The sequence below is a fragment of the Macrotis lagotis genome, chromosome 1 (assembly GCF_037893015.1).
Source record: "Macrotis lagotis isolate mMagLag1 chromosome 1, bilby.v1.9.chrom.fasta, whole genome shotgun sequence".
Taxonomy (NCBI): domain Eukaryota; kingdom Metazoa; phylum Chordata; class Mammalia; order Peramelemorphia; family Peramelidae; genus Macrotis; species Macrotis lagotis.
The window spans coordinates 902,398,116-902,422,419 of NC_133658.1; the positions used below are offsets into that span (position 1 = coordinate 902,398,116).

The 24,304-nt window shown below is 54.7% G+C and overlaps 4 protein-coding genes across 5 annotated transcripts; 3 read left to right on the forward strand and 1 right to left on the reverse strand.

The window, feature by feature from the left end:
- The first annotated feature begins 164 nt into the window (after nt 1-164).
- ITPKC (inositol-trisphosphate 3-kinase C) lies at nt 165-7,848 on the forward strand. The gene is made up of 7 exons (XM_074219093.1): nt 165-2,605; nt 4,174-4,273; nt 4,482-4,695; nt 4,964-5,168; nt 5,656-5,757; nt 6,097-6,168; nt 6,597-7,848. The coding sequence occupies exons 1-7, from the start codon at nt 332-334 to the stop codon at nt 6,798-6,800; spliced, it is 3,171 nt and encodes a 1,056-aa protein (XP_074075194.1). The 5' UTR covers nt 165-331; the 3' UTR covers nt 6,801-7,848.
- On the reverse strand, nt 7,650-11,620 carry ACTMAP (actin maturation protease). Its single transcript, XM_074219097.1, has 6 exons — nt 10,938-11,620; nt 10,286-10,354; nt 9,237-9,361; nt 8,979-9,108; nt 8,803-8,873; nt 7,650-8,509 (listed from the first exon to the last, which is right to left on the reverse strand). The coding sequence occupies exons 1-6, from the start codon at nt 11,117-11,119 to the stop codon at nt 8,196-8,198; spliced, it is 891 nt and encodes a 296-aa protein (XP_074075198.1). The 5' UTR covers nt 11,120-11,620; the 3' UTR covers nt 7,650-8,195.
- Nucleotides 11,621-11,906: 286 nt separating this feature from the next.
- SNRPA (small nuclear ribonucleoprotein polypeptide A) lies at nt 11,907-18,203 on the forward strand. 2 transcript variants are annotated; one of them, XM_074219099.1, is made up of 7 exons: nt 11,907-11,987; nt 14,355-14,450; nt 14,665-14,837; nt 16,449-16,625; nt 17,000-17,173; nt 17,261-17,349; nt 17,800-18,203. In XM_074219099.1, the coding sequence occupies exons 2-7, from the start codon at nt 14,378-14,380 to the stop codon at nt 17,957-17,959; spliced, it is 846 nt and encodes a 281-aa protein (XP_074075200.1). In that variant the 5' UTR covers nt 11,907-11,987; nt 14,355-14,377; the 3' UTR covers nt 17,960-18,203. The 2 variants fall into 2 exon arrangements, with proteins under 2 accessions (XP_074075200.1, XP_074075199.1); XM_074219098.1 differs by lacking the exon at nt 11,907-11,987 and adding an exon at nt 12,212-12,956.
- Nucleotides 18,204-22,072: 3,869 nt separating this feature from the next.
- On the forward strand, nt 22,073-24,176 carry MIA (MIA SH3 domain containing). Its single transcript, XM_074219101.1, has 4 exons — nt 22,073-22,648; nt 22,904-23,037; nt 23,349-23,459; nt 24,027-24,176. The coding sequence occupies exons 1-4, from the start codon at nt 22,519-22,521 to the stop codon at nt 24,048-24,050; spliced, it is 399 nt and encodes a 132-aa protein (XP_074075202.1). The 5' UTR covers nt 22,073-22,518; the 3' UTR covers nt 24,051-24,176.
- The last annotated feature ends 128 nt before the right edge of the window (nt 24,177-24,304 follow it).

Sequence of the window (24,304 nt, forward strand, 5' to 3'; positions counted from 1 at the left end):
GCGGCCGGCTCTCGGGAGCCCGGCACGCCCCGGAAGTCCGGCAGCCGCGGGTTTCGGGGCGGGGCCAGGGATTCCCTCCCCCCGCGTCACGCACGCACGTCGCGGGGCGGGGCCCGGGGCTTCCCCGGGGCGGGGCGGGGCGGGCGGGGGCGGGGCCTCGATTAACCCCTCGGTGGCCGCGGTCGGGCCGGAAGGAAGCGGCGGCCGCCGAGGGAGGGAAACCCGGAACCGCGGCGCCCGGGCCGGCCACACCCCCGGCGTTAAAGGGGCCCGAAGCGGATCCCGGGCCGGGCCGGGCCGGCCGCAGCCGAGCGCAGCGGCCTGCGGGGGCATGAGGCGCTGTCCCTGCCGGGCGCCGCCGGCCACGGAGGCGCGGAGGCGGCGGAGCCGGGGCCCGGGGCCCCAGGGGGGCGGGCTGCCCCGGGAGGGGCCGCCGGAGACCCTAGACTGCGCGGGGGCCCGGGGGGATCAGCCGGACGCCGCGGGGCCCCGGGGGGCGCCGGCCACCCCCGGGGATCATCAGCCGGACGCCGCGGGGCCCCCGGGGACGCCTTCCATCTCTGGGGAGTGGATGGTGGCCAGCGCCTTGGCCGAGGAGCAGGTGGACCCGCGGGGGCTTGAAACTCAGCCACACATCGGGGGGCCCCAAGATCGACCAGGCAAAGCTGGACCCCAAGGGCCACTGGACCCCACCGGGGCCCCAGGTAATCTAGCGGGGCCCCAGGACCCGGGGAACAAAGACCGACCCCAGGGGACAGCGGACACTGCCAGGATCCAGGCTCAGCCCATCAGAGCTGGGCCTCGGGGGCGGCTGGACACCCCAGAGGCCCAGGTTCAGCCGGCCGCGCCTGGGCTTTTGGGAACGCAGATCCCTAGCAGTCCTCAAGCTCAGCCGGATGGGGCCGGACTCTGGAAACAACCTGACAGAGACATCTCTGAACCTCAGAGAGACACAGAAGGCTGTCGGGAACAGCCGAACAGACCCGAGTCCTGGGGATCCCAGGACAGAGACTGCCTCCGAGGAGGGCCCTACAGAGAGAGCCACAGAACAAGGCCGGGGCAAGAAGGTTCCTGGGATCAACCAACGCCAGCCGGCCACTGGCCGATACCTGGCAGAGCCGGACGCCGGGTACGTAAGGACGGAGACGGTCTCGAGGCTCGACTGGACGGAGCGGGCCCCTGGGATCACCGAGCCAGAGATGACCCCCAGGTGAGACACAGCCAAACTGTCTCCCTGGCAAGGCCAGAGAAAGCTGGCCTTGGGGAACAACCAGGTCCAAATGACCATCTAACAAAATTTTCCGGTGACCAACAATCCTCTCTAGGGCATTTAGAAAAGGAAACCCCAAAGCCCAAGCCTGAGAGATCAAGCCTCTGGGGACAATTGAACAAAGATATCCCCCAGGTAAGCCCAGAGAACACTGGCCTCTGGGGACACTTGGGCAGACACTACTCAGAAGGACAGCCAGACAGAACCATGACCCAACTAAGTCCAGAGAGAGATGGCATTTGGGCACTGACCAGAGACACCCTCCAAGGCTGGCTAGTCAGAGATGACCCAGAAAGGGACAAACTCTGGGGACAGTTGGATGGAGAGGCCCTTGGTGAAGATCTCCTGGGAAGACTGGACACTAAGATTGCTCTGGGGTGGCCCAAGAGAGACAGATCAGAGGCAGAGTCAGAGAGACCTTACTGCTGGGAACAACTGGACAGACCCTCCCAGGTTCCACAGCCGAACAGTCAGGGAGGTCCTCTGGGGAGGCCGGACGGTGCCATTTCCCAGGGACAGTCAGCTAAAGACTGCCCCCCAGGGAGGCCCAAGAAAGACAACCTCTGGGGACAGCCAGGCTGTACAGGCAGCCCCAGCCCTGTACTGTGGCCAGAAAATGAGGGTCCTGTGGAGGAACAGACTGAGGATGGCCTCTATCATCAGGCCAGTGGAGATGGACCTCCCATAGTGCCAGAGAGACCTGACTTCTGGAGAATCAGCAACCAGTTACAGGCAGACAGGGATAACTCCCTGGGAAGGGCACAGCAGCTAAGAGGTGGTGGTCTCCTGGAGCAGTTGGATGGCAAGGTCACTTTGAGGCATCCAAACAGAGAAGAACCCCTGGTGGGGACAGAGCAAAATGACCTCTGGGGGTCTAGGGACAAAAATGTTGGCATTGGGAGGAGACTGGATAGAGATGGCCCCTTAGTAAGGCCAGAGAGACCCGATGCTTGTGGACACTTGACCAGAGATGGCTCTGAGCCTAGACTGATCCATGACGGGTCCCTGGCTGCTCTGGACAGCAACCTCCCCGTGGAGCAGCTGGAAGGAGGCAGCCGAGGGGAGGCCCTGGAATTCCTTCTGCTTGAAGAGCGATGTCACTCTCTGCTCTCCAGGGGCCCACAGGGGCCTGTGCCCCGGGTGATCATCACCCCTGAGCCTGGGACCAGGCTTTTGGGACAAGAACAAGAAGGTCCTTGGCCCCATCCCGTGGGGTCCCCAGCCAGAGGCCCAGGAGGCAGTGGAGGCCTGTCGTCTGCTTCTTCCTTCGATGAGTCTGAGGATGATGTGGTCTTTGGGGGTGGAGGCAGCAGTGATCCTGAAGAGGGTCCCAGGGTGAATGGAGCCCCATCCTGTCCCTGGTTTCCACATACCCTTCCCCAGAACATTCTTATTCTCTCTTACTCCCATCTGCCTGGGGTGTCCTCCCTCATCCCCACTGGTCCTGGTCTGTCCTCTCTCATCCCCACTGGCACTGGTCTATCCTCCCTCATCCCCACTGACCCTGGTCTGTCCTCCTTCACCCTCACTGACCCTGGTCTGTCCTCCGTCCCCATTGGCCCTGGTCTTTCTTCTCATGGAGGGTCTTCACTCAACCTGTTCTTACTCCTTGCCCCATTCCACATCTCTCAAAAACATGGGGTGGGGCCCCTGGTGAGTCAGGGCTCTGCCTTCCCTCACCAGGCTGGTTTGGAGGGACCGTGGGCCAGGTGTGTGAGTGATGGGGCAGGAATTCTTTGGTCAGACACCTGGAGCTTGGGGCAAGATACCAGACTGAGCATCAGACTAGCTGTGGCTGCCCCATACCCAGTTTCTCTCAAGTTGGGTGGGCTTCTTGGAAGAGGGAATGCTGGGAACACTGTTCAAGCCAGAGCCCTCCCCCCACCCTGACCCCCATTCCATTAGGACAGGAAGTATAAAGGAAATCCAAATTCATGCATAAGCAGGAAGGTACAGTAGGCTGGGGAACATAAATAGACCCGTGAAAAAAACAGGTTGAGACACGTATGTGTGTGCAGGAGCCTGGCACGTGTAATCAAAGAACTAGGTTAGGTTGCTCTTTGCATCAGACTCACTGTCTCTCCTTACCATCTCTCAAGAATTGAGGAGGACCTGTTGGATCCCCATTCTTCCATTTTACAGATGGAAATACTGAGGCCCCAAGGGGGAGGGGAAATCATTCCATGCTGTCCAGTGAGTCCGAAAGGAATGGTCCAGGCCAGGGAGAACCTCTTTTGCTTGACCTCTGTCCACCTGTCCATTCCATTGACATTTTGTGATGGACATCCTCCATTTATCTCCCCTCTCCCTGCACCCATGAAACTGCTCCTTAAGCAGGTCCAGGCAGGGCTTTCTTTTCACTTCCAGCCTCATGTTCCCGTCTCAGTCCCCAGAAGGGAAGTTTGTGGCTTTTTTTTTGGGAGGGGGGATCATTCCAAGAACATGGCTTTCTTTTAGCACCAGCTCCTTCTAAGTCCCCTACCCATCTTCCCATCTCTTTTGTCTGTCCTCCATCTCCTTTTATTTCCCCTCTATCACGGTTTGTCTCTGTCTATCCTGGTTTGTCTTTCAGTCCCCTCCCTGGTATTCTTCCTCCCTGCCCTTGTCCTCTTCTCCCATGGTCCTTATCAAGAAGGGCTGATGTAACCGTAGAGTGAGGATCCCTCTTGTGGGGGTCCCAGGTCCATTTCCTTGTCCTGCCTTTGTCAGTAGGACCATCCCTGGAGGGGGCTAGGGTCCCCTTATCCCTCTGGCTTCTTCCCTCTTTTATCAGTAGGGCCATCCCTGGAGGGGGGTGAAGTTGTCATTCTCTCCGACCAGGGAGCTCTTTTGCCAGCATCTCCTCTTTCCCCACTGGTGTAACCCTTTCCCTCATTTAAATGCCCTTCTGCTGTCTTCATCAGAACACGTCCTGGAGGAAACTGAAGACGGCCATCCACTGTGCTCCGTTTGTTGTGTCTTTCAGAAAGCACTATCCTTGGGTCCAGCTCTCAGGACACAAAGGTATGGGCTAGGATTGGGCATGGGAGGTGTGGAGCTGCTCTGGCCCCAACTGGCCACTGTTCCCTCTCCACCTTGGAGAGACTGAGGCAGGATCCAGAAGTGAGGGCCACCAGAATTTCTGCTCTCTAGGCATGGTGTGTGGGGGAAGGGTGGGGGTTTCTGTCTGCTCCAGTTCTGGCCCTGTCAAGAGTTGCTGCTTCACTTCCAGGGAACTTCCAGGCTGGGGAGGATGGACGGATCCTGAAAAGATTCTGTGAGAGTGAACAGCGGAGCCTGGAGCAGCTGATGGGCGATGCTCTGCGTCCATTTGTGCCTGCCTATTATGGGGTGGTGGAGCAGGACGGAGAAGCCTTCAACCAGATGGAGGACCTTCTGGCTGACTTTAGTACGCCGTCCATCATGGACTGCAAGATGGGCACGAGGTGGGCTCTTAGTACTGAATCATCTCCAGAGGGCAGAGGGGAGCTCTGGGAAAGGGGCTGATGGCCAGTGGGCGGGCACAGTAGCAGAGCAAAGTTCTGAGGGACTATGGAGAGGGCTAGGGGCATCCGAGGGGGTACAGCCTCTCTCCTTGGGACTCTGGGATCTGAGGAATGTGAGCTTTGAAGTGCAGGCATTTGAGTCTCCTAGCCTGGCATAGTGTGGAGGGTGGCAGTCGCTGAAGCCCTCTATCTGGCATCTTCCCTCAAGGACATACCTGGAGGAAGAGCTAGCAAAGGCTCGAGAGCGCCCCCGGCCTCGTAGGGACATGTATGAAAAGATGGTGGCTGTGGACCCCAACGCACCCACCCCAGAGGAGCATGCCCAGGGAGCTATCACCAAGCCTCGGTACATGCAGTGGCGAGAGACTGTGAGCTCCACGGCTACTCTGGGCTTCCGGATCGAGGGTGTCAAGGTGAGAGGCAGGATGGGACGTGTGGCCCCTGGGAGAAAAGGAACTAGGGAAAGAGGCAAGGGAAAGCTTGCAGTCGTTCACTAATGGAGATGTTTGCTCATCTGTAAAATGGGGTTTTATAGTTATCTAAGGGCTGATGGAAGAAAATGAACTGTAAATTGTTACATATTTGTAATTCCATGGTTGAGGAATGCTATGGGAAGGTCTCCTTTTCTCTGACTAGGAAGGGTCCTTTTCTCCCTTCTCAGATTATTTTTAAAGGCATAAAATACATGAGATTATAAAGAAAACCAATTAATGTTGAAATCCATTGAATCAAAGTAGTAAAACAAAAGTTCCCACCCTGGTTTGGAAGGAGCTCCTGGCCCCAAGTGTGAGGGTCTGGTTGGGATGTCAGGGATGTTGCCTGGGGGAGGGACTGTGAGCTTCGGGGGGGGGGGGGCTATTCTTGACCCCGCCCCACTGTGCCTCCTCCACGCTCCCACAGAAGGCCGATGGCACCTGCAACACTAACTTCAAGAAGACCCAAGGGACAGAGCAGGTCACCCGAGTCCTGGAGGACTTTGTGGATGGCGACAGGAACCTCCTGGTAAGAGAAATGCCATGTCTTCCTGCCCCCATTTCCCACCCCCATCCCTTCCCCTTGATTACTCAGGAACCAGAGGTCCTTAGTTCAAATCCTGGTTCCATCACCCACCATTTCATTGATTTTGACCAGGGCCTAGCACAATTATGGGCCTTAATTTACCTTCTATATGAAATGGGTTGAATTCAGTTCCAGAGCTCTTGGTCTTGACTGGAGGAACTTAGAGCCTTGGGATCCTTCTTGGGGAAGCAGGAGAGCATCTGGGCATCTTCAGAGGGGCCCTTCGGGGGTTTGGGGAGGACAGGGAAGAATGACATTATGTCCCTACCTCCATCTCCACAGAGGAAGTATTTGGAGCGCTTGGAAGAGCTTCGAAGGACCCTGGAAAATTCCCCCTTCTTTCGGACTCATGAGGTGAGCTTTGGACCCAAGCTGCCTCTTGGTGCAGTGGTGGGAAGAGGGGTAGACCTGCCTACCTTTTGTTGCTAAAAGTGTCCCAAGGCACTTAACCACAGGGCTGGCTTTCTTCTAGACTGGAATGTGACAGGTCTTGGGAAGGAGGGCTGGTCATCTGGGCCTCTGTTTCCCTATTCCATTGCATTCTCTCTGCCTCTGCTCCCTAACCTTTCTCCCTCTCCCCCATCACACCTCCCCAGATTACTTTGCCAGCTTCCCCAGCTGTTCATCTCTACAATGCCAAGGCCGAGTAGCCTTTGGCCACCCCCATACTATCCTGTGTCTTTGGGGTGGGAGGTTGCTGGCCTGGTCCCCTCCAGCTTGGCCTCCTCCTCCCTCCTGCCTCACTGCCCCAACCTGGCCTTCTTGTCACCTTTTTCCCCCAGGTGGTGGGGAGCTCACTCCTCTTTGTGCATGACCAGACCGGCCTGGCTAAGGTCTGGATGATTGACTTTGGCAAGACCGTCCCTCTGCCTGCACCCCAAACCCTCAGTCACCGGCTGCCTTGGGAGGAGGGTAACCGGGAGGATGGTTACCTGTGGGGTCTGGACAACGTCATCCAGCTTCTGGACAGCCTGGCTCACAGTTGAGCCAGGGCCTGAACTAAGGGCTGGAGAAGAGCAGCCCCGAGCTCCCACCTTGGGACTATTTATTTTAGGGTATTTAAGCTGTCAAGACAGGAAGTGGGCAGGGGGTGGCATCTGCAACAGGACATACCCCATCCCTAGTGACACCAAGCTATGGGAACACAAAGGAGGCAGGGGAACTGGGGGTTGGTGATTGGGGACAGTCAATGCCAGGCTGTGATGGGTTCTTTGTGTTCAGCTCTGCCCTTTGAGATCCTGTATCTGTGGACAGCAAATGAGAACCTACAGCCCCAAGATAGGTGGCTTGCTGTGCTGAGGATGAATTATGGGTGCCCCAATACCAGCAGCAGCTTTGGGGTTCAGGGCCCATGTTAACACTGTGATTTCTACTCTCTTCCTCACACCCTCAAGCCCTGGGGGTGATGGAGGTGACCGTGTCTCTAACCTCCTTCCTGTCTCGGGGGGCTGGCCTGCAGGCCCTGCCTCCTTCTTTGTCCTGTTCTTCCGACCAGAGGCCTGGCCTTCCTGGCTTGGAATTGTAGGGAAGGAGGCTTAAGGGTGGGGAGGGCCAAGGCAGCCTCCTGCCCCCAAAGAGCAGAAGAGGATGTGACTCCCACTGCCTAGAACACAGGTTCCCAGGCCCCCTCTGAGCACAAGAACCAAAGACTCCTCCATCCATGCCCCTTCTGTGTCTTCCTGCTCTCCAAGGAGCCCTGGGTTTAGCCCAGGAACTTGACTGAAGGAACTTTAGGGAATGAGCTACTCCATCTCTCATTTTCCACCTGGAGACATGGGAAGTGGCTGAGTTGGGGGTTCAAGGCCAGACCCCAACTCCCTACTGCTATTTTCACTACATAACAGCTGCCCCCCCCAGGTTTCTAGCCTTAATGAAGCTCCCCTTCCTGGCCCAGGGACAGAGGATGGAGAGTGAAGGGGAGGGAATGTTCTTTCTACTTATTTATAAAGGCGGTGGGCTGACGCTGGAAGGGATGGGATGGGGCAGGGGCCTTCCTGCTCCCATCAATAAATAAAAGCCTGGTGAGATTGTTTTCCACAAGTTTTCAGTGAATTCTAGTAAAGTTCCCTTCAGAATCCAGAGTTGGCAGGAGGAGATTGAGGGGAGTGGGATGCTCTTTTCAGGCCGGCATGGCCGTTTAGAAGACCACATCTCCCATCCCCACACTTCATTACACAAAGGGGAAACAGTCCTAGAGCCAAGTAGGAGCAGAGAGGTGCTGGTCTGGTTTCCAGGGCTGATGTGCCTCACTCTCCACCATGGCTTGGCCCCTCTTTTGGGCCTTCCGGGGTCGTTTTCATGGGGTGGGCAGGTGGACCCCTGCGTCACACACAAGCACACACAGCAGCACAGTCTCCTAGCTCCTGGGGTGGGCCGGAGGGCTAGGGCCGGAGCAGCAGGCTTTGGCCGCAGAGGCCTGCCTTCACCCCGCCAGGAGGCACCACATAGACCTTGCCGTCTGTGCTCCTGCCCGGGGCCAGGTCAGTGAGCTGGAGATTGCTCTCACAAAGCTGTTCGTAATCCCAGAGTTGATAATGCCAGCTCTTGCCCTGTTTAGAGAGGAGGTAGACGGCCTCAGGAGGCTCTTCAGGGAGCAGAGGAGACTTGCCAGGGGCTGGGTAGAAGAGGCCCTTCAGCTCTGAGTCCTCCTCATAATCTGGGCCCAGGGCCAGTCCAGGGAGCCCGAGCAGGACGCCTGTGGAAGAAGCGGAGAGAAATGGCTTGGCTTTTATCCTTATAGTACACAGAGGCTCAGATGCCCTCCCTGGGTGACCTGCCTGCCTCAGTTTCCTCATCAGCAACATGGGGGTCATAACAGCCCCTGCCTCCCAGGGCAGGTCAGGTTGGATTCCAAGAGCTAATGTCTATAAAATCCTCAGCTGGGGTCTGCCACGCATCAGGTAGCACATTCGTGTTACTTAGGTTCCATCCACATGAGAGATGGGAAGTCTGGGCTGGGGGATCTCTCCCAACCTGACCTGGAGTTACCTGCACTGACTGCCCAGTGGGCCTTGTGCCCCCTCTTCTTACAGGGCTCGTGGTTGAAGTCCTCATCGTAGCTGGTCAGGGAAGTCAAGGTCAAGGCTCAGAGGGCAGGGAGGCAGGAGCCCCTCTCTGGGTCCCCCCCCCCCCCCAAGGGCAGGTCAGAGGCATACAAAGGATACGGGACCAGCAGTGGGTAGCCAGAGATGAGGTGCTGGAGGACGTGGTGGCGATTAGGCTCTCCCAGGCCACCCAAGAGCAGCTCCACCTGGCACCCAAAGACTTCCTCGGCCAGTCTGGCCATGTTGGCTGCTGTGGCAGAGAGGGGGAGGATGTAGGTCACAGGAAGAGCTGGTGCTCCCCAGCCTGGCAAGCTTCCAGTTATGGGGCATCAGCTCCTGGCCTGCAACTGGCCACTGGCCACCTCTGCTTTCACTGACCTGAGAACATCTCTCCTTGAGCTGTGTACCCTCTCTGCAGAGCCACGGCCACAATCCTCTCTAAGGGGGTGTCCTGGGGCGGAGCCAGCAGAGAGCCTGCCATCCACAATGCCACCAGCCCACACCTGAGAGGAGACAGGGCAGATCCATGTTCCCTAAGCCCCTAGATGCCATCCCACTCCCTGGCATGGACTCAGGCCCTGGGAGAATCAGAGGGAGGCAGCCAGAGTGGGAAGAGGAGGGAAGTCCACAGATAGAACTTCCTGAAGAGGCCAAGGAGAACACTCCAGACCAAGAGAAAAACCCAGGACTAGAGGTGGAGGCTGATCCTGGGGGGCTGAAACAGTGGTGAGGAGAAACCCCTGAGGCGTTCCTCAAAGTGGAGAGAGCCCAGCAAGGTCTGGTAGGATGGAGGGGCTGAGGATCCATTGGGGCAGTATTGTTGCTTGTCTGGGACCAGAGTGGCCAGGCCTGGCTGGAGGAGCCATGCCTCAGGGACAATGCCAGAAAAGATATGAGGAGAAGGCCTGAAGGACAGGCTCTCATCCAGGGGTTTCCTGGGCCGCCTCTGCTCGTCCTGCCGAGGCTGGTTGGGGCTCCCACACAGAACCTCTTGCTCTGGGAAGTGGCACCAGTGAGGAGGAGGCCAGCCTGCCTTGTGCAGACCCCTAATGGAGGCAGTCTGGAGCTGAAAAGGTAGCTCTGTCCATGGTGCCCTGGGCACCTCTCCCAGTGTTCCTGGCTATGAAACAGGGCTCCTTTTACAGAGCTGGGCTCATCCCATCCTGTAATCATCAGGACGGGGGGACTGGGTTCAGTCCCCACACCCTGGGGATGCAGTTATTGCTTGGTCCAAGGTTGCCCACAAACCAACGGGGTATCAGGAATCCCAGCATGAACCCCTCTCCTAGAGCTCCTTCCCCCAAACCTGTCCTTGGACCTCTCTCAGTTCTTAAGTGTGGATGGACTTTCAATCGAGGATCCCTCTCCCCTGCCCCAGCCCCAGCCCCAAGTTTCAGAGTAGGGGGCAGGGGTTGAGGGCTACCTACTGAGGTCCTTCTTGGATGAGGGAGGGCACATCCGAACAGAAGAGAATCCATTGCAAATCGCTCCTGAAACTGGATGAGGACACATCATTGCCCAGAGTCCCTGAGAAGCCCCCCCCAACACCCCTGGGCAAAGTTGGTCATGGCTTGGGCCAGCCAGATGACCAGAGTGTGGATGGGAAGACTGAGGTCCTAGGGACAAAGGGAAGAAGGCTTGTGGTTAGGAACCAGGAGCCCTGGCCCTTCCTGGCTGTGTGGCCTAGGACAAAGCCTGCCCTTGCTCTGGGACTCAGTTTTCCTCTCTGTAAAAGGAGGGTCTCATTAACTTATCCGTGAACTGCGCGAGGCTAAAGTATGGATGAGCCCCACCCCCAATGGGCATTGGGATGCTGGAAAAATGGGTCCCACAAGTCTCCTACCCAACCTCCCCTACTTGCTGGAAGGGTGGCCAGCTCCAGGCGGGGACCTCGCTCCAGGCAGAGACCCCCAGCTCCAGGAAGGGCCCCTGCAACAGGCATGGCCCCCCAGCGCCAGGTGGGGCCCCCAGTTCCAGGAGGGGCTCATCCATAGGGAGACCAAGGAAGAGGCCACAACTGAGACCCCAAGGTCCCCCTGGACCTGCAGTGGGGCAGGGGGTCCAAGGGCAGGACCCTACCGCTCCTTCCTGCGCATCAAAAGCTGTCTGACGTCCTCCCGGGCCCCCAGCCCTGGGTCCGAGCTGGCCAGGGCTTCCTTCAGGAGGCTGCTCTTCTCCAGGCCGAAGACGAGGGGGGGAGCCGAGGGGAGGGCGGGGGGTGGCGGCGGAGGAGGAGGTGAAGGGCACCCCAGAGCAGTCATTTTAGGGGTGGTGGGAGTCCAGCTGTCCAGGGAGGGACTTTCAAAGGAAGAGACTGAAGGAGGAGGAGGAGGGTGAAGGAGGGCTGGGGTGAGGTGCCAGAAAAAAGGGGCTGGGGATCGGGTCAGGGGTGAAAACTGGGGATAGTGGTAGAGATCTGGGGCTTGGGGGGCCAAAGAGGTGGGAATTCAGGAAAGGCCCTGGGGGAGGGCAGTCTGGGGGTAGAGGCCCGGAATCCCCTCAGGGAAAAAGTGACTTTTGAGCAAAAAAGTTCAAATCTGAGGGTTTTTGGAGCAAGGAGGCCAGAGGTCAAAGGTTAAAGGTCAACAGAGCCCGGTCAAGGTGCCAGCAAAGGTCAGGGGTCGGAAAAGGAAATGGGCCCAAGGCACAAGGTCCAAAGGGCGGCAGCGCAGCGGGGGTAGGGCAAGAAATGGCCACTAAAGGCGAAGTTTCCACGCTTCCTCCCACGCCCCAGGCCGCCGCCTTCTCAAGATGGCGGTCGCCGCCGCATCACGTGACAGACAGCACTTCCCCCCCCTTCTTCTCCCCAGCCCTCGGCCCATCCCCGCCCCGAATGCATCCACGTGACGAACAAGCGGCGCCCCAGGGCCTGCGCAGAGCGCTGGGGCGTGGCAAGGGGACCTGACCTTCCCCCTCGGCCATTCCAAGACGAAGCGGGAGTCAAAAGTGCTTTGTGATTGGTGAAGGTGCTCGTGTGGGGCGGAGCTGCCTCCGGTTGGCCAAACGTTCAGACGACCGGCGTCTGGATTGGCTCTGCTAGCGGAGGGGGCGGGACCCAGCCTGGCTGAGCCCCGCGGAGGAGGGGCCCTCCAGAGAGCCGGCGGCTGTGCTCGCGGACGCGCGCCATTGGTAAGGTTATCCCCCGGGCGGCTGTCTCCGGGCCTGGGGCGCGCAAGGCCCGGGACGCTCCTCCGGCCTCCGGGCTCGCGGCCCCCCAATGATCCCCGGTTCCGCTCTTGCCCGGTCCCTTCCCGGCCGGAGCCCCCCCCCCGGGGCGGGGCTCCGCGACCACCACCCCAGGCCTCAGACACGTGGCCGGGGGGCGCGAGCGGCCTCCCCGCGGCCCTTCCTCCTGTGCTTGCCGCGCTCGCTCGGGCCGGAGCCCCGGCTTTGGGCCTGGGCGGGGCCCCCCAGACTCCCGTTGGGCGCGGGCCTGCCGCCTGCCTTTGTTTCCCCGAGCCTGGCGCGGGCCCAGTCAGGCCCGGCCCGGCCGTTTGTCCTCCCCTGGGAGCCCCCCCCGACTCAGGCCCCTCCTCTGCTCGCACCCCCGGGGCCCCGATCTCCCGGGGGGCTCCGGCCTTCTGACCCCCTGGCCGCTTTGCTTGCCCCCCAGCTCCAGGCTGCGGGCCCCGCTGCTCCCGGGACACCTCCCCCCCGGCCCAGTCAGCATCCAAAGTAGACTCCCTGCTCGTTAGATTTAGGGAGGCCGCCCTGCTCCCTTCTGGGCCTCCTCTACCCCGGGGCCCCATCCTGCAGCCCCCTGGCCTCCAGGTTGGAGTAACTTCTCCATTTGGCGCTTTTCTGGAAGTTGTCATCCCGACCCCTCCTCATTGCCTTTGCCCCACGCTGGCAGTTTGGCCTCTTGGCTTTCCTCTACTTCCTAGGCCCCTGGGGCCCTTCAGAGGCCCCACTGTCATGCCGGCCGAGGGCTGAACCTCACAGGAAGCCTTTCCTCACCGTGGCGGTCCGGGCGCTTCCCTTCCTCCTTACCTGGAATGGGCCTCTTTGGGCCTGCGCTTGGCCTATTTTCTTCCCTATCCTTTTACTCCGTTAAAATAGGAGTTCTTTGGTTGGGTCCAGCAATAGGTGATGATGGAGGTGATTAAAACGGATATTGGTGGGGCGGCTAGGTGAGGCAGTGGATAGAGCACCGGCCCAGGAGTCACAGTACCCGAGTTCAAATCTGGCCTCAGACACTTAATGATTACCTAGCTGTGTGGCCTTGGGCAAGCCATTTAACCCCATTGCCTTGCAAAAAAAAATAAAAGAAATAAAATGGATGTTGGCCCAACACACAGGTTGGGCAAAGATTGGAAGGTGCTTGGACTGGGGCCATCTTGGAGGGCCTAGAGTTCCAGCTGAAGGCATTTGACTAATGTCCTGGAAGAAATAAGGTTTTTTAAACTGAAGTGTTGATGTGATTTGGCAGCACCTGTTTAATTGAAATTCCTGGACTTGGAGTTAAGGGCAGGAGAAGGTCAAAGCGGGTTAAGTGAATCAGGGTCACACAGGTGGTGTCCAAGGTCAGATTTGAGAATTGGGCCCATGCTCTAATCCACCATACCACCTAGTTGCCCTTCTGCCTCCCCAGTTTTGAATCTTGATAATATCACTGAGCTGTATGGCATTAGGTTGTCTTCACCTCTAGTTTTTTGTCTACAAAATGAGAATGTGAATGTGTCCTTCCTTACCTCGCAGGTTGTTGGGATGATAAGACATGGCAACATACTCGAAACATCTTATAAACCAACTATGACCAAAGAACTAAGTGTTTGCTTTGACCTCTGGTTTTGCCTGAGGGGGCCTGTCCCCAGATCTAGTCAGATCATCAGCTCACCAGATTTATTAGATCCTCCTGTCCTGGCAATATGTATCAGAGGCAGGACTCAGTTTCTCAAGATTCCCCCCTTGAACCTTGATGCCAGACCTAATAACCTTCCTCTCCTTTAACTTCTTTCATATTTTCTTGCCCAGAAAAAGTCTTGGCCATGGTGGCCTTGTAGTATTTTTTTTTTTTTACATATTTTTCTTCCAAAAATCATTCAATTAAATTGCACTGAGAGCCTGCTTTGTCACAGGGCCATCCATGAGATATTGAGGGTGCCATTCAGTTCAATAATCATTTTCTTGGTCCTCCCTGTGGGGGAAGTCTCTTCATCCAGCCTGTGTCTTGCTGCTGGAAAGTGTCTAGGATTGGGTTGGGGTCTCTGGGAAGAGGGGGAGGAGTCACACTTTCTCTTCATGAGCTGTTAGGTCTGGGTGACAAGTTGTGGGAGATAGATTTTGGCCAGTTAAAAATAGCAGCCCTGAATACTCAGAAGTATCCCCAAACCCAGTGGGCAACCTTGGGGGGCCATGAGTTTCCTGTCTTGAGGTTTTCTGGCAGAGCCTTCTCATTGGAGATGTGGATCCAGGGGATTTCTCCTGGGATTCTGTGGGAGGGAGAGGCTGCAGGAGGCAGGAATCTTGTTTAACCCAAGCCCACTGTTCTCTCAGGTCAAAATCCAGAGTTTTCTACCATGGCAGTGCCTGAGTCACGCCCCAACCACACCATTTACATCAATAACCTCAACGAGAAGATAAAGAAGGATGGTGAGTCTGTGAGACCCTTTCATTCCCCTCCCTCCTCCCTTTTATTTGTCCCTGTGCCTCCCAGTCTCTTCCAGACCTCTTGGGGAGCCTATCTGGGACCTGAGAATAAAGGCTCTGCCTTGGTCCTGTCAACAAGGATGACTGGCAGAGCTTAGTCTTCTTCCTGGAGGAGGCTCCTGCCTGACGGCCCTATCTCTACACCTTTTTTCCCCAGAATTGAAGAAATCCCTCTATGCCATCTTCTCCCAGTTCGGCCAGATTCTGGACATCCTGGTATCTAGGAGCCTGAAGATGAGAGGCCAGGCTTTTGTTATCTTCAAGGAGATCAGCAGTGCCACCAATGCTCTGCGATCCATGCAGGGTTTTCCCTTCTACGACAAGCCCATGGTTAGAATTTTAATAGATTTAGTTTAAAACTCTGATCAAAATGTTATGAGACCCCACGTGTGGGTTAGGGTTCTGAAAGAGAGATGATTTCTCATTTGAAGAGGTTACCTGGTGGGGACAGAGACAGAACATGTGCCAATAAGCATAACATAAGGCTGAACAGGATGAGACCAAGGCCGAATCTCTTTTAGTTTGAGAGGTGGAGTTGGATGACTCTGGGTCTTTGCTGAACTGATTAGGAGGAAGAGAGTGGGGGTGAGAGGTAGGTATGGGTAGGTAGGTAGAGTTTGGACTGGCAGGAGGTGAGGGAGCAGTCGTCTTTCTGACTGGCACAACAATGTGTATGATGTGGGGATGGAGGCTAGTGGGAGAAATAGACTGGAGAGGAGAGTGTCAGGTTATGGAGAACCACGAATGAATGAAAAGGTATCTTAAAGCTCCTGGGCACCACTTAGTGAAGGCTGAATTGGCCCTTCCCCACGATCTAATAGGAAAGACATTGGAATTTAACCTAAAGCCAATGAGAGTCCATTAGGAGCAGGTGGTGTTGAACACCTTTCACCTGGAAAACTTCAGGTTAATATCTGTATGTTCTGTTGTATTTTTATTTGTTAAATATTTCTTGCTCCCATCTTATTCTGATTTCTGCATGGAGGAATCCACTCCAGCTCTCTTTATTTGAGGTCTGTGAGGGGAGGTGACTCCCTAAGGTCACACAGCTAGTGGTTTGAATTTGGGTCTTGTGACCCTGGCCGTGGTCTTTCCCAATGCCAGCCCCCTCCCTCTAGGCCTTGGCAGACAGTAGAGCTGCTGGAACCACTGAGGACCACCTGTAGGACTGGCCTTGTGTTGGCCTGTCTTCTCTGTCTTGTGGCCCTTGTGTCCCTCTAGAAGTCATCAAGTGTGGCTTCCAGACCAGGCGAGATTCTGGCTGTGTTGTCCTCCTGGGCAAACCTAAGCTAAGTAAAATATTGTCTCTCCAGAAACCCCTGGTCAAATGAGGGAGCAGGGATGCAGACAAGGCCTAGGCAGGATGCAGTACAGTAGAAGGGGTCACCCTGGTGCATAGGGCCTGCAGCCGGTGAGACCCAAGCTCCACTCCCAACTCAGCTGCTCCTTTAGTCCAGTGACCCTAGGCTGGTCACTTCACCTGCCTGCTTCAGTTTTCTATTCTGTAGAGGTAATAGCAACTCCTCCCAAAAGCAGTTGTGAGGACTCAGATACCAAGTGGCTAGTAGAGGGGCCTAACACAGAAGTAGGACTTGGTGAGGGATGTTTAATGAAGTCCTTGACTTCATGCAGAAATAGATGGGAATCTCCGAAGACTCGATCACTTCTTGTCGGCATCACCCAGGACAGGTGTCCACTGGAAGAGCCCTGGTGGCTAAAGTTCTTATTTTGAGTGGAAAGAGTTAGGCTTGAGTTACTCGAACAACTTTGGGGTCCTGGGCCCTGAGCATTGAGAATTCTCTGGGCATCAGGCCTTCAACTAATAAAGAAGCAAGGCCTTGATTTAGGGGCCTCCAAAGTGTGATGTAATCTGCCTCCTAGATCTTGACATGGGGCTTTGGAGAGGGACCCTGTTACCTACACTTGTCTCTGGCAATTTAGAGAATCCAGTACGCCAAGTCGGACTCAGACATCATTGCCAAGATGAAGGGCACCTATGTGGAGCGTGACCGGAAGAGGGAGAAGAGAAAACCCAAAGGCCAAGAAACACCTGCGGTCAAGAAGGCCGTTCCTGGAGGGGCAGCGGCCCCTGTTGTGGCTGCTGTCCAGCCTGTCCCAGTGAGTATCTTCTGGCTTGTACACAGCCAAGTTTGTGGGCATGGTGTTGGCATGAATCAATTTCTGCCCTCCCACATTCAGGGTGTGTCTTATATACATGTGGGTATGTGTGTGTGATCCTTACATATGTGGGCATTCCTTTACATTCATGTCCACACCCGTATACCCCTTCTACTCATCATATCCTTGGTGTAACTCCATATTGTTTTTCAAGACCTTAGTTTCTTAGTTTCAGACTCAGTTTCCCCATTTGATGGTCACTGTATAACTTGGCCCTTGTGTCTTGTTTCCTGGCCATGAATCTCCTTTTTTCACTGGTTTTCTCTTGTAACTTTTCTTATCCATGTCTCTGATGCTTTGTTTCTTTTTCCAAGGGGATGCCACCTATGAGCCAGGCCCCCCGCATCATGCACCATCTTCCAGGGCAGCCACCCTATATGCCTCCCCCGGGGATGATCCCCCCACCTGGCTTGGCCCCTGGACAGATTCCACCTGGCGCCATGCCCCCGCAGCAGATGATGCCTGGTCAGATGCCACCTGCCCAGCCGGTGAGCCCAGCCTGCTTCCTTTGGGGAGGGGGGGTAGGATTGACCTGGGAATCTGCCCCTTGTGGTTGACTCCTCTTCCTTTCATAGCTGTCTGAAAACCCGCCCAACCATATCCTGTTCCTCACCAACCTGCCGGAGGAGACAAATGAGCTCATGCTGTCTATGCTCTTCAATCAGTAAGTCTTGGGGTTGGGACAGGGAGGCTTGGGAGCCCGAGACCAGTGCAGATCATCCTCACCTCTGGGGGTCTTGGAGCTGTGCTGCCCCTCTTCCTCAGCTAAGTGCCAGGCCCCTGGGCTCTATTCAGGGCAGCACGGAACATTGTTTGGGTTCCTTTGCTCTCCCTGGGCCTCAGTGCCATCCTTGGGTCCCCTTAAGTCTGAGCCTTAGGGCTCAGCCTCATGGGAGTGAGCATTCTCTAGTTTCTGGCCACAACAGGAGTCTGGGCTGACTGGGTTGTATTGGATGACCTTCCAAGGTCCTTAAGGTTTCTGGCAGTCCTCACCTTGTGATTGGCCAAGTTTCTTTTCCCCTCTGGCCTTGATTTCCCTATGTCAGAAGTAGGGGAATCTGAGCTCATCTCTAGAACCTTTGGACCTGAGAGCCCCTGATCTCTCCTCTTCCAGGTTTCCTGGCTTCAAAGAGGTGCGTCTGGTCCCTGGGCGCCACGACATCGCTTTTGTGGAGTTTGACAATGAAGTGCAGGCTGGGGCTGCCCGCGATGCCCTGCAGGGCTTCAAGATAACTCAGAACAATGCCATGAAGATTTCTTTTGCCAAGAAATAGCCCTGGCTCCAATCTTCCCCTCTCCTCCCCCCCAGCCCCCTCTCTCCTTCCAGGGCGGCCCTCCCCCTGCTCCTCTGCTCGGGGCTGTCGTACCTGAAGGTAAGTCCCTGCTCCCTCTGGCCCTGAACGTGAGTGTGCCTGCGAGTGCATGTGCCTCAGCATTGTACCCAGAGTCTGCCCTACAGACATTGCACCTGGAGCTGGGGGCTACAATAAAAGGCTGGAAGCCTCGGTTTTTTCACAACACTGCTGTCCTGCCTCTCTTACCCTCCGATCAACTGAATCAAGAGCACTGTTCTATTGGTTTTGGTAGAGACACCCCCCCCCCCCCCCAATACCTGACACTTGGGGATGCCTGAGTCTCAGTGCTTACTGCTGGCTGTGTTGCCATGCACGATTGGGCCTGGATACCAGACTGGGAAGCCTCTGCCTAGGTAGCACAGCCAGAGCTCTCTTCTCCCCTTAGCCAGGCTTCTTGCACAGTGTTGACTCCCTTCCTGCCAAAAGGGCATTAGGAGTTTTAGCTCAGTATGTCAGTTCAGTCAGGGCTGGGCCCAGGCACGTCCAGACCTTCATTTCCCCTTTCATAAGATTGTGTGTTGGGTGTTCCCTTGCTTGCTTCAAGGGGTAGAGGCCACTGTCTGAGACCTTGGGCAGCTGGTCCATTCTTTCTCTACTGCTTTAAGTTGCAATATAACCTAGATCTGGAGTGGGCACAGGGTTTCGAATTTCAAACTTCTTCATTTGCCACATGATTGACCCTGGGGCAAGGCCTTTGACCTCTTGGGTCCTAGTTAACCAGGTAAATGGGGGGAGGGACAGCTGGGTGGCACCATTGTGCAGAGATCACCAAGCCTGCAGTCAGGAAGACTCTTCTGAGTTCAAAATCTTCCAAGCTGTGTGACCTTGGGCAGCCACTTCACCTTGCAAAATGAACTGAAGGAAGGTAATGGCAAACTGCTCCAGTATCTTCGACAAGAAAACCCCAAATGGATTAAGTCAGATATGACTGATCAACAAATGGAGACCTTTCCTAGCACTAAATTTGTGTTCCTTGATGGCAGAAATGATGCTCTGGGAAAAAGAAGATGAATTCCAGGTGCAGGGTACTGTGTAGGGTGGGGATGGTGGGATGCGTGAAATGGGATTGAGGAACCAAATAAAACCTAAAGTAGATGGTAGGAAGATGGGGCTGACCAAGGGGGAAGGCTTGGAGGAGCTCGTGTGGGAGCTGGGGCTTCAAAGGCAAAGAGGGTTCTTGGTGTGGTGCTCCAGCACCTTGGGGGCTTCTCAAATGGCTTTCCTCTCATCCAAGTTGTCCACTCAGCAGTGGTTTTACAAGTCCCCAATTTTATGATTTCCTTTTTCAGTGGATATAGTTATTTCAAAGCAAGACATGAAATCACCTGTAAGATTTTCAGCAGGATGTTGCTCCCCATAAACCAGGGACCTGGAACATCACCTGTGGAAAAGGATGGGCTGGACGATTAGGTGGCCCAGTGGGTAGAGCATGATCTTTGAGTCAGGAAGATCAAGTTCAAATTCCACCCCAAACACTTGTTTGTGTGACTCTGGGCAAACTTTGGGGCCCGGAGGAGAAGGAGAAAGGATTCTCATCCACTTTGGCTAGAAATCTGATGAAAGTACTACCTCTCAAGACTGAGGTGCCCATGCTTGGCCAGAAATTACATAGCCAGAAACACCCAACAGGACTTGAGTCCCTTCTGGCTCTAAGGCCAATGTCCCATCTACATGGACTTCTGGAAGGGGGTAGGGGTGGGTTGGTAGAAGTATCCTGTGCCAGACAGGAATTTGTATTTCTTCTTAAGGGTGTGGAGGCAAGAGATTCTTAAAGATTATAACACAGAAGGGACATGTTCTGGCCTGGGATTTTGGGATATTAAAGTAACCCTGAAAAATGAGTTGGGTCAAGGGTGGTGATGGAAAGGGAATGGAGCACATTCAGCTGGTATGTCCCAAGGATTAAAACAAGGGATTAGGAAACGTTAAGTGAGTGAAGAAAGGACAGTCTGAAGAGATGGGAAAAGAATGTCTTTTGGGAACTGACTGAGGAGAGCCTGAGCCAAAATGGTGAACTTGGGTGATTCTGAGGGGCACTGTATGCCTTAACTCTCAAGTGATCTGAAGGAGGCACAGAACTTTTGGGGGGGACAGTGAGTTCTATTTTAGACATGCCAAATTTGGAATACCTTCCATGAGAATAGGGTGATGCGCAGAATGCTGGTACCCTTGAGTGATAGACTGCAGAAAAGACATAACGGTGAGAATATGGATCTGGGGGTCACCTTAGTAGAGCCAAAAATCAAACCCATGAGATCACAGAGTGGAAAAGGCCTGTGGAGTAACCCATAACTTTGAAAGAAAAAATGATTGTTGAAAGTTATATTTGAAAAATAAAAATATCAAAAAAGGAAAAAAAGGGAAGCAATAGACCAGCAGGGTGAAGTGAAGTTTTAAAATGGGCTCATTTATGGATAGAACCCTGGCCCTGGCAAGTCACTTCACCCTGAATGCCTCACATCCAGTGCCATCTCCAGTCAAACTGATTCACATGGCCACTGGATCTGAAAGTCTGGGGGACAAAGTGAGGCCAGTGGGTTTAGCACAGCCCTCATTCTAATCTTAATTCATATGCTTGTCATGGCGTCACCTTTCTTATGTCATGATCTTTTTTCAAGAATGAAGGATGGGGTGGCTGGGTGGTACAGTGGATAGAGCACCCGGCCCTGGAGTCAGGAAGATCTGAGTTCAAATCGACCTCAGACACTTAATAATGACCTAGCTGTGTGGCCTTGGACAAGCCACTTAACCCCATTGCCTTGCAAAAAAAATTAAAAAAAAAGGACAAAACTCAAAAACTAAAAGCCCAAACCCTTAGCAGTCAAGTATAGGGAATGGAAACATTTTTAATAGGAAGGAAACAAATTTTTGAGGATGAAGGACAAGCATTAAAGTGAGAAATCTGGGGACAAGACAGGAGATTAAGGATCTCCCAGATGAGGCATTGCATTCCCAGGCTATGTGGATCAGACTCATTGTTTGGGTGATGGTGGTCTTACCCTCTTGGTGATCATCACTCCTAGGAGAGTGGCATTGGGGGAAGGTGCTGAATTGATTCCAAGTTCAGAGTGGAAGTGACCCAAGGAACCTTAAAGGAATGGAAAGAGTTCAACAGATAAGAAACCTCCATCCCAGTCAAGCCACATTACACGGGCAAAGCCACAGAGGTGGGAAGAGCATGAATGAGAACCAGGCCAAGCAACAGTTTCCCCTGGAACTTCAAATCTATTAAGGGTCATGATGGGACAGGTAGACAGTGGTCCATTAGATGTGGTTTGGGCTTCTAGTGTTGCTCAAAAGATTAAAGGCATCTAGGGCAAAAAAGGCTGGCTTTGTAGCAGCAGACATAGAGGATGAATGACTGACATCCTCTGAGACAAGGTTCATTTGAATGAGTTCCTTAAAGACTGAGCCTGCGTTCACCCCTCCCCCCCCCCCAACTTTTTTCAGTCCTTGAGAGACAGATACTTGGCATCATTGTGCAGAGAGCAGGAGCAGTGAGGAATAATGGGAGAGGGTCCAATTGGCTGCCCTTGAGGTAGTGAGTTCCCTGTCAATGGAAGTTTGCAATTGGATGATCACTAGTCAGAGATACATGGGACAGGTCTGCTCTGGTGTAGCCTGGAGGCAACCCCTAATGAAGTTCTAAGTTAGTGTTTATGACTTGATCTTGTCTTTCCTCTTCTCATTGTCTCTTTTCACTTCTGTAAAATGATAGAGTTCAGACTCAATTCAGCCCTGCTATTTCCTCTCTAGTGACTTGGGGGGGGGATCTCTTCCCTTTTCTGGGCCTCAGTAAAATGTAATGGTTGGGCCAGGTGCTTTGTACGGGCCTTTCCACTTCTGAATCCTTTGAGCCCCCACCCTTTTCCTGTTCTTTCTAAAATGATGCCATGGGTCTCCCTGGAGCCCCTCTCTACCATCTCCCTTAGGGTTCGGATGTCTCTCAATCTGTTGGGATATACTGGAGGGCTCTGGGATTCGGGAGAGGTAACTGGGGGACGGGGCAGGCTGAGAGGTGGCTCCCTCTCCACTCCTCAAGAGCCTCCTTGTTCGCTTACACTCCTCCCATACCCACAGGAAATTCGCCACAGGATTCCAGGCTCTGCCTTCCTCTCCTGTGACTTCTCTGGTTGTGGGGCCAGGAGGCAGAGCGGGAGGGCAAAATTTGAGTTTGAAATTTGATGCTGGCTAAGTCCTGGCATCTTTTGAGAAAGGGTCCCTTTTTTAGCATTTCTAGGAGACTAGGGAATTCCAGACTGTCCCCAAGAGATGGGATAATTGCAGTTCCCTGGACCACTCTGAGAATTGAATCTGCCTGATTTGGTGAGACGTTGGGTTTGCAATGTGGAGAAGGACTCAGGGCGGGGATAGCAACTACAGAATTGACAGCCAGACCCCCAGGTGAAGTGAGAAGGGAAGTTGGTAGCCTCGGTCTATCCCCTTGACTTCACACAGATCCAAACTCTCACATCACCATGATGTGGACCTCTACATCTCTACTCCTTGCTACCATTATTCTCAGCAGCCTCCCTGATCTAGGCTTTGGGGGGCGACCAATGGCCAAACTGGCATCCAGGAAGCTGTGTGCAGATGAAGAGTGCAGCTGTGAGATTTTGGGGTTATAGGGAAGGGTGGACAGCGGTGCTGGAGAGGATAGGGTGGGTGCTTTTGGCCAGGAAGGGCCTGTGGTGGGCTCCTTATTATCAGGCAAGAACAGTGGGATGCTGTGCCATCTCAGGGACTTCCAGGATGGAACCCAGGGTTGGGTCTGGGCAGGACTGGGCTTTCTTGGGAATGCTGGGAGTGGAGATAAATTGGGGGCAATGACCTAAGTATTCCCATTAATCCTCTATGCCCTAGACCCCATCTCTCAGGCTGTAGCCCTGCAGGACTATTCTGCCCCAGACTGCCGCTTCCTATCCCTGCAGCAGGGTCAGGTCGTCTTTGTCTACTCAAAGCTCATCGGCAGAGGTCGCCTCTTCTGGGGAGGCAGTGTGAGTCGTGATTGGGGCCTGGAATTGGGAAGGGTTGCTAGGAATGCTGTTTTCCAGGGGTTGGGGGGTGAGGGTGGAGAGAAAAAGGGGTGTGGTGGAATGGGGTCCTAAGACCCTATTTTAAAAGAAAAAGGGGCATTGTCAGTAGAGCTGTGGCAAATCAGGAAGACCCAAGTTCAAAGCCAGCCTCAGACACTAACTATCTGGGCAAATGACATCTATCAGCAAACTTATTTCCCATGGTTGTTGGGATGGTCTGGGGTGGTTCTGGCTTGCCAGCCCTTACCACCTTCCCAACTCACATACACCAGGTTCAAGGGGAGTACTATGGGTCCCAGCCTGCCCGCTTGGGCTACTTTCCAAGCAGCATTCTCCGTGAGGACCACATCCTGAAGCCAGGAAAGGTGGAAGTGAAAACTGATGTGAGTTCTCAGCAGTCCATGTCATTGTCCTTCCCCCTCTTTCTGCCACTTGGATGGTCAAACCCTGCCTTCTAATCCCTAACCCACCATCTAACAGTCAAGAGTCAGAGGTAAGCAAGGCTCTTTACCTTTTGGGGGGTCTCAGTCTCCCCATCTGTTGGCTGAGAACCTCAGATTAAACCTCTGCCCTCAGTTTCCTTTTCTGTAAGTTTGGGAAGAGTTGAATTAAATAGTCCTAAAGCCTTTATTTTATAGTTAATCTCTTCTGATACCTGCCAGCCCTGCATTCTCTGAGTCCTAAGCTTTTGGTAGAAATGTTTTGGTTTAGGGGTAGCTAGGTGGCGCAGGGGATGGAGCACTGGCCTCGAAGTGAGGAGCACCTGAGTTCAAATCCAGCCTCGGTCACTTAATAATTACTTAGCTGTGTGGCCTTGAGCAAGTCACTTGACCTCATTACTTTGCAAAAAAAAAAGATTTCGGTTTTACTGACGCGGGACTGGCGTTTTGGAGGCCCTCCCTCCCCTTGTCCCCCTGCCCCAAGCGCGGCCCCTCCGTCTTCCTTTACAGAAGTGGGACTTTTACTGCCACTGAGTCCAGGCTGCCCTCGCCTCTGCCCGGCTGGACAAGCAGATGTTGACCCCGAGCCCCAGGACGTCGGCTTCCCACCCTCTCCCCCGCGCCTCTTGCCCAGCTTCGTGCCAATAACACCCATGTGCAGCAGAGAGCCCGGGGCGGCGTGATTTTGTGGGCGCGCGTGAGCGGCTGTGGGTGCGGGTGCAGGGGTGCGGGGTGCTCCGAGGCGCGGACTCCAGAAATGCACAAAGCCGGGCTTTGGGGAGCGTCAC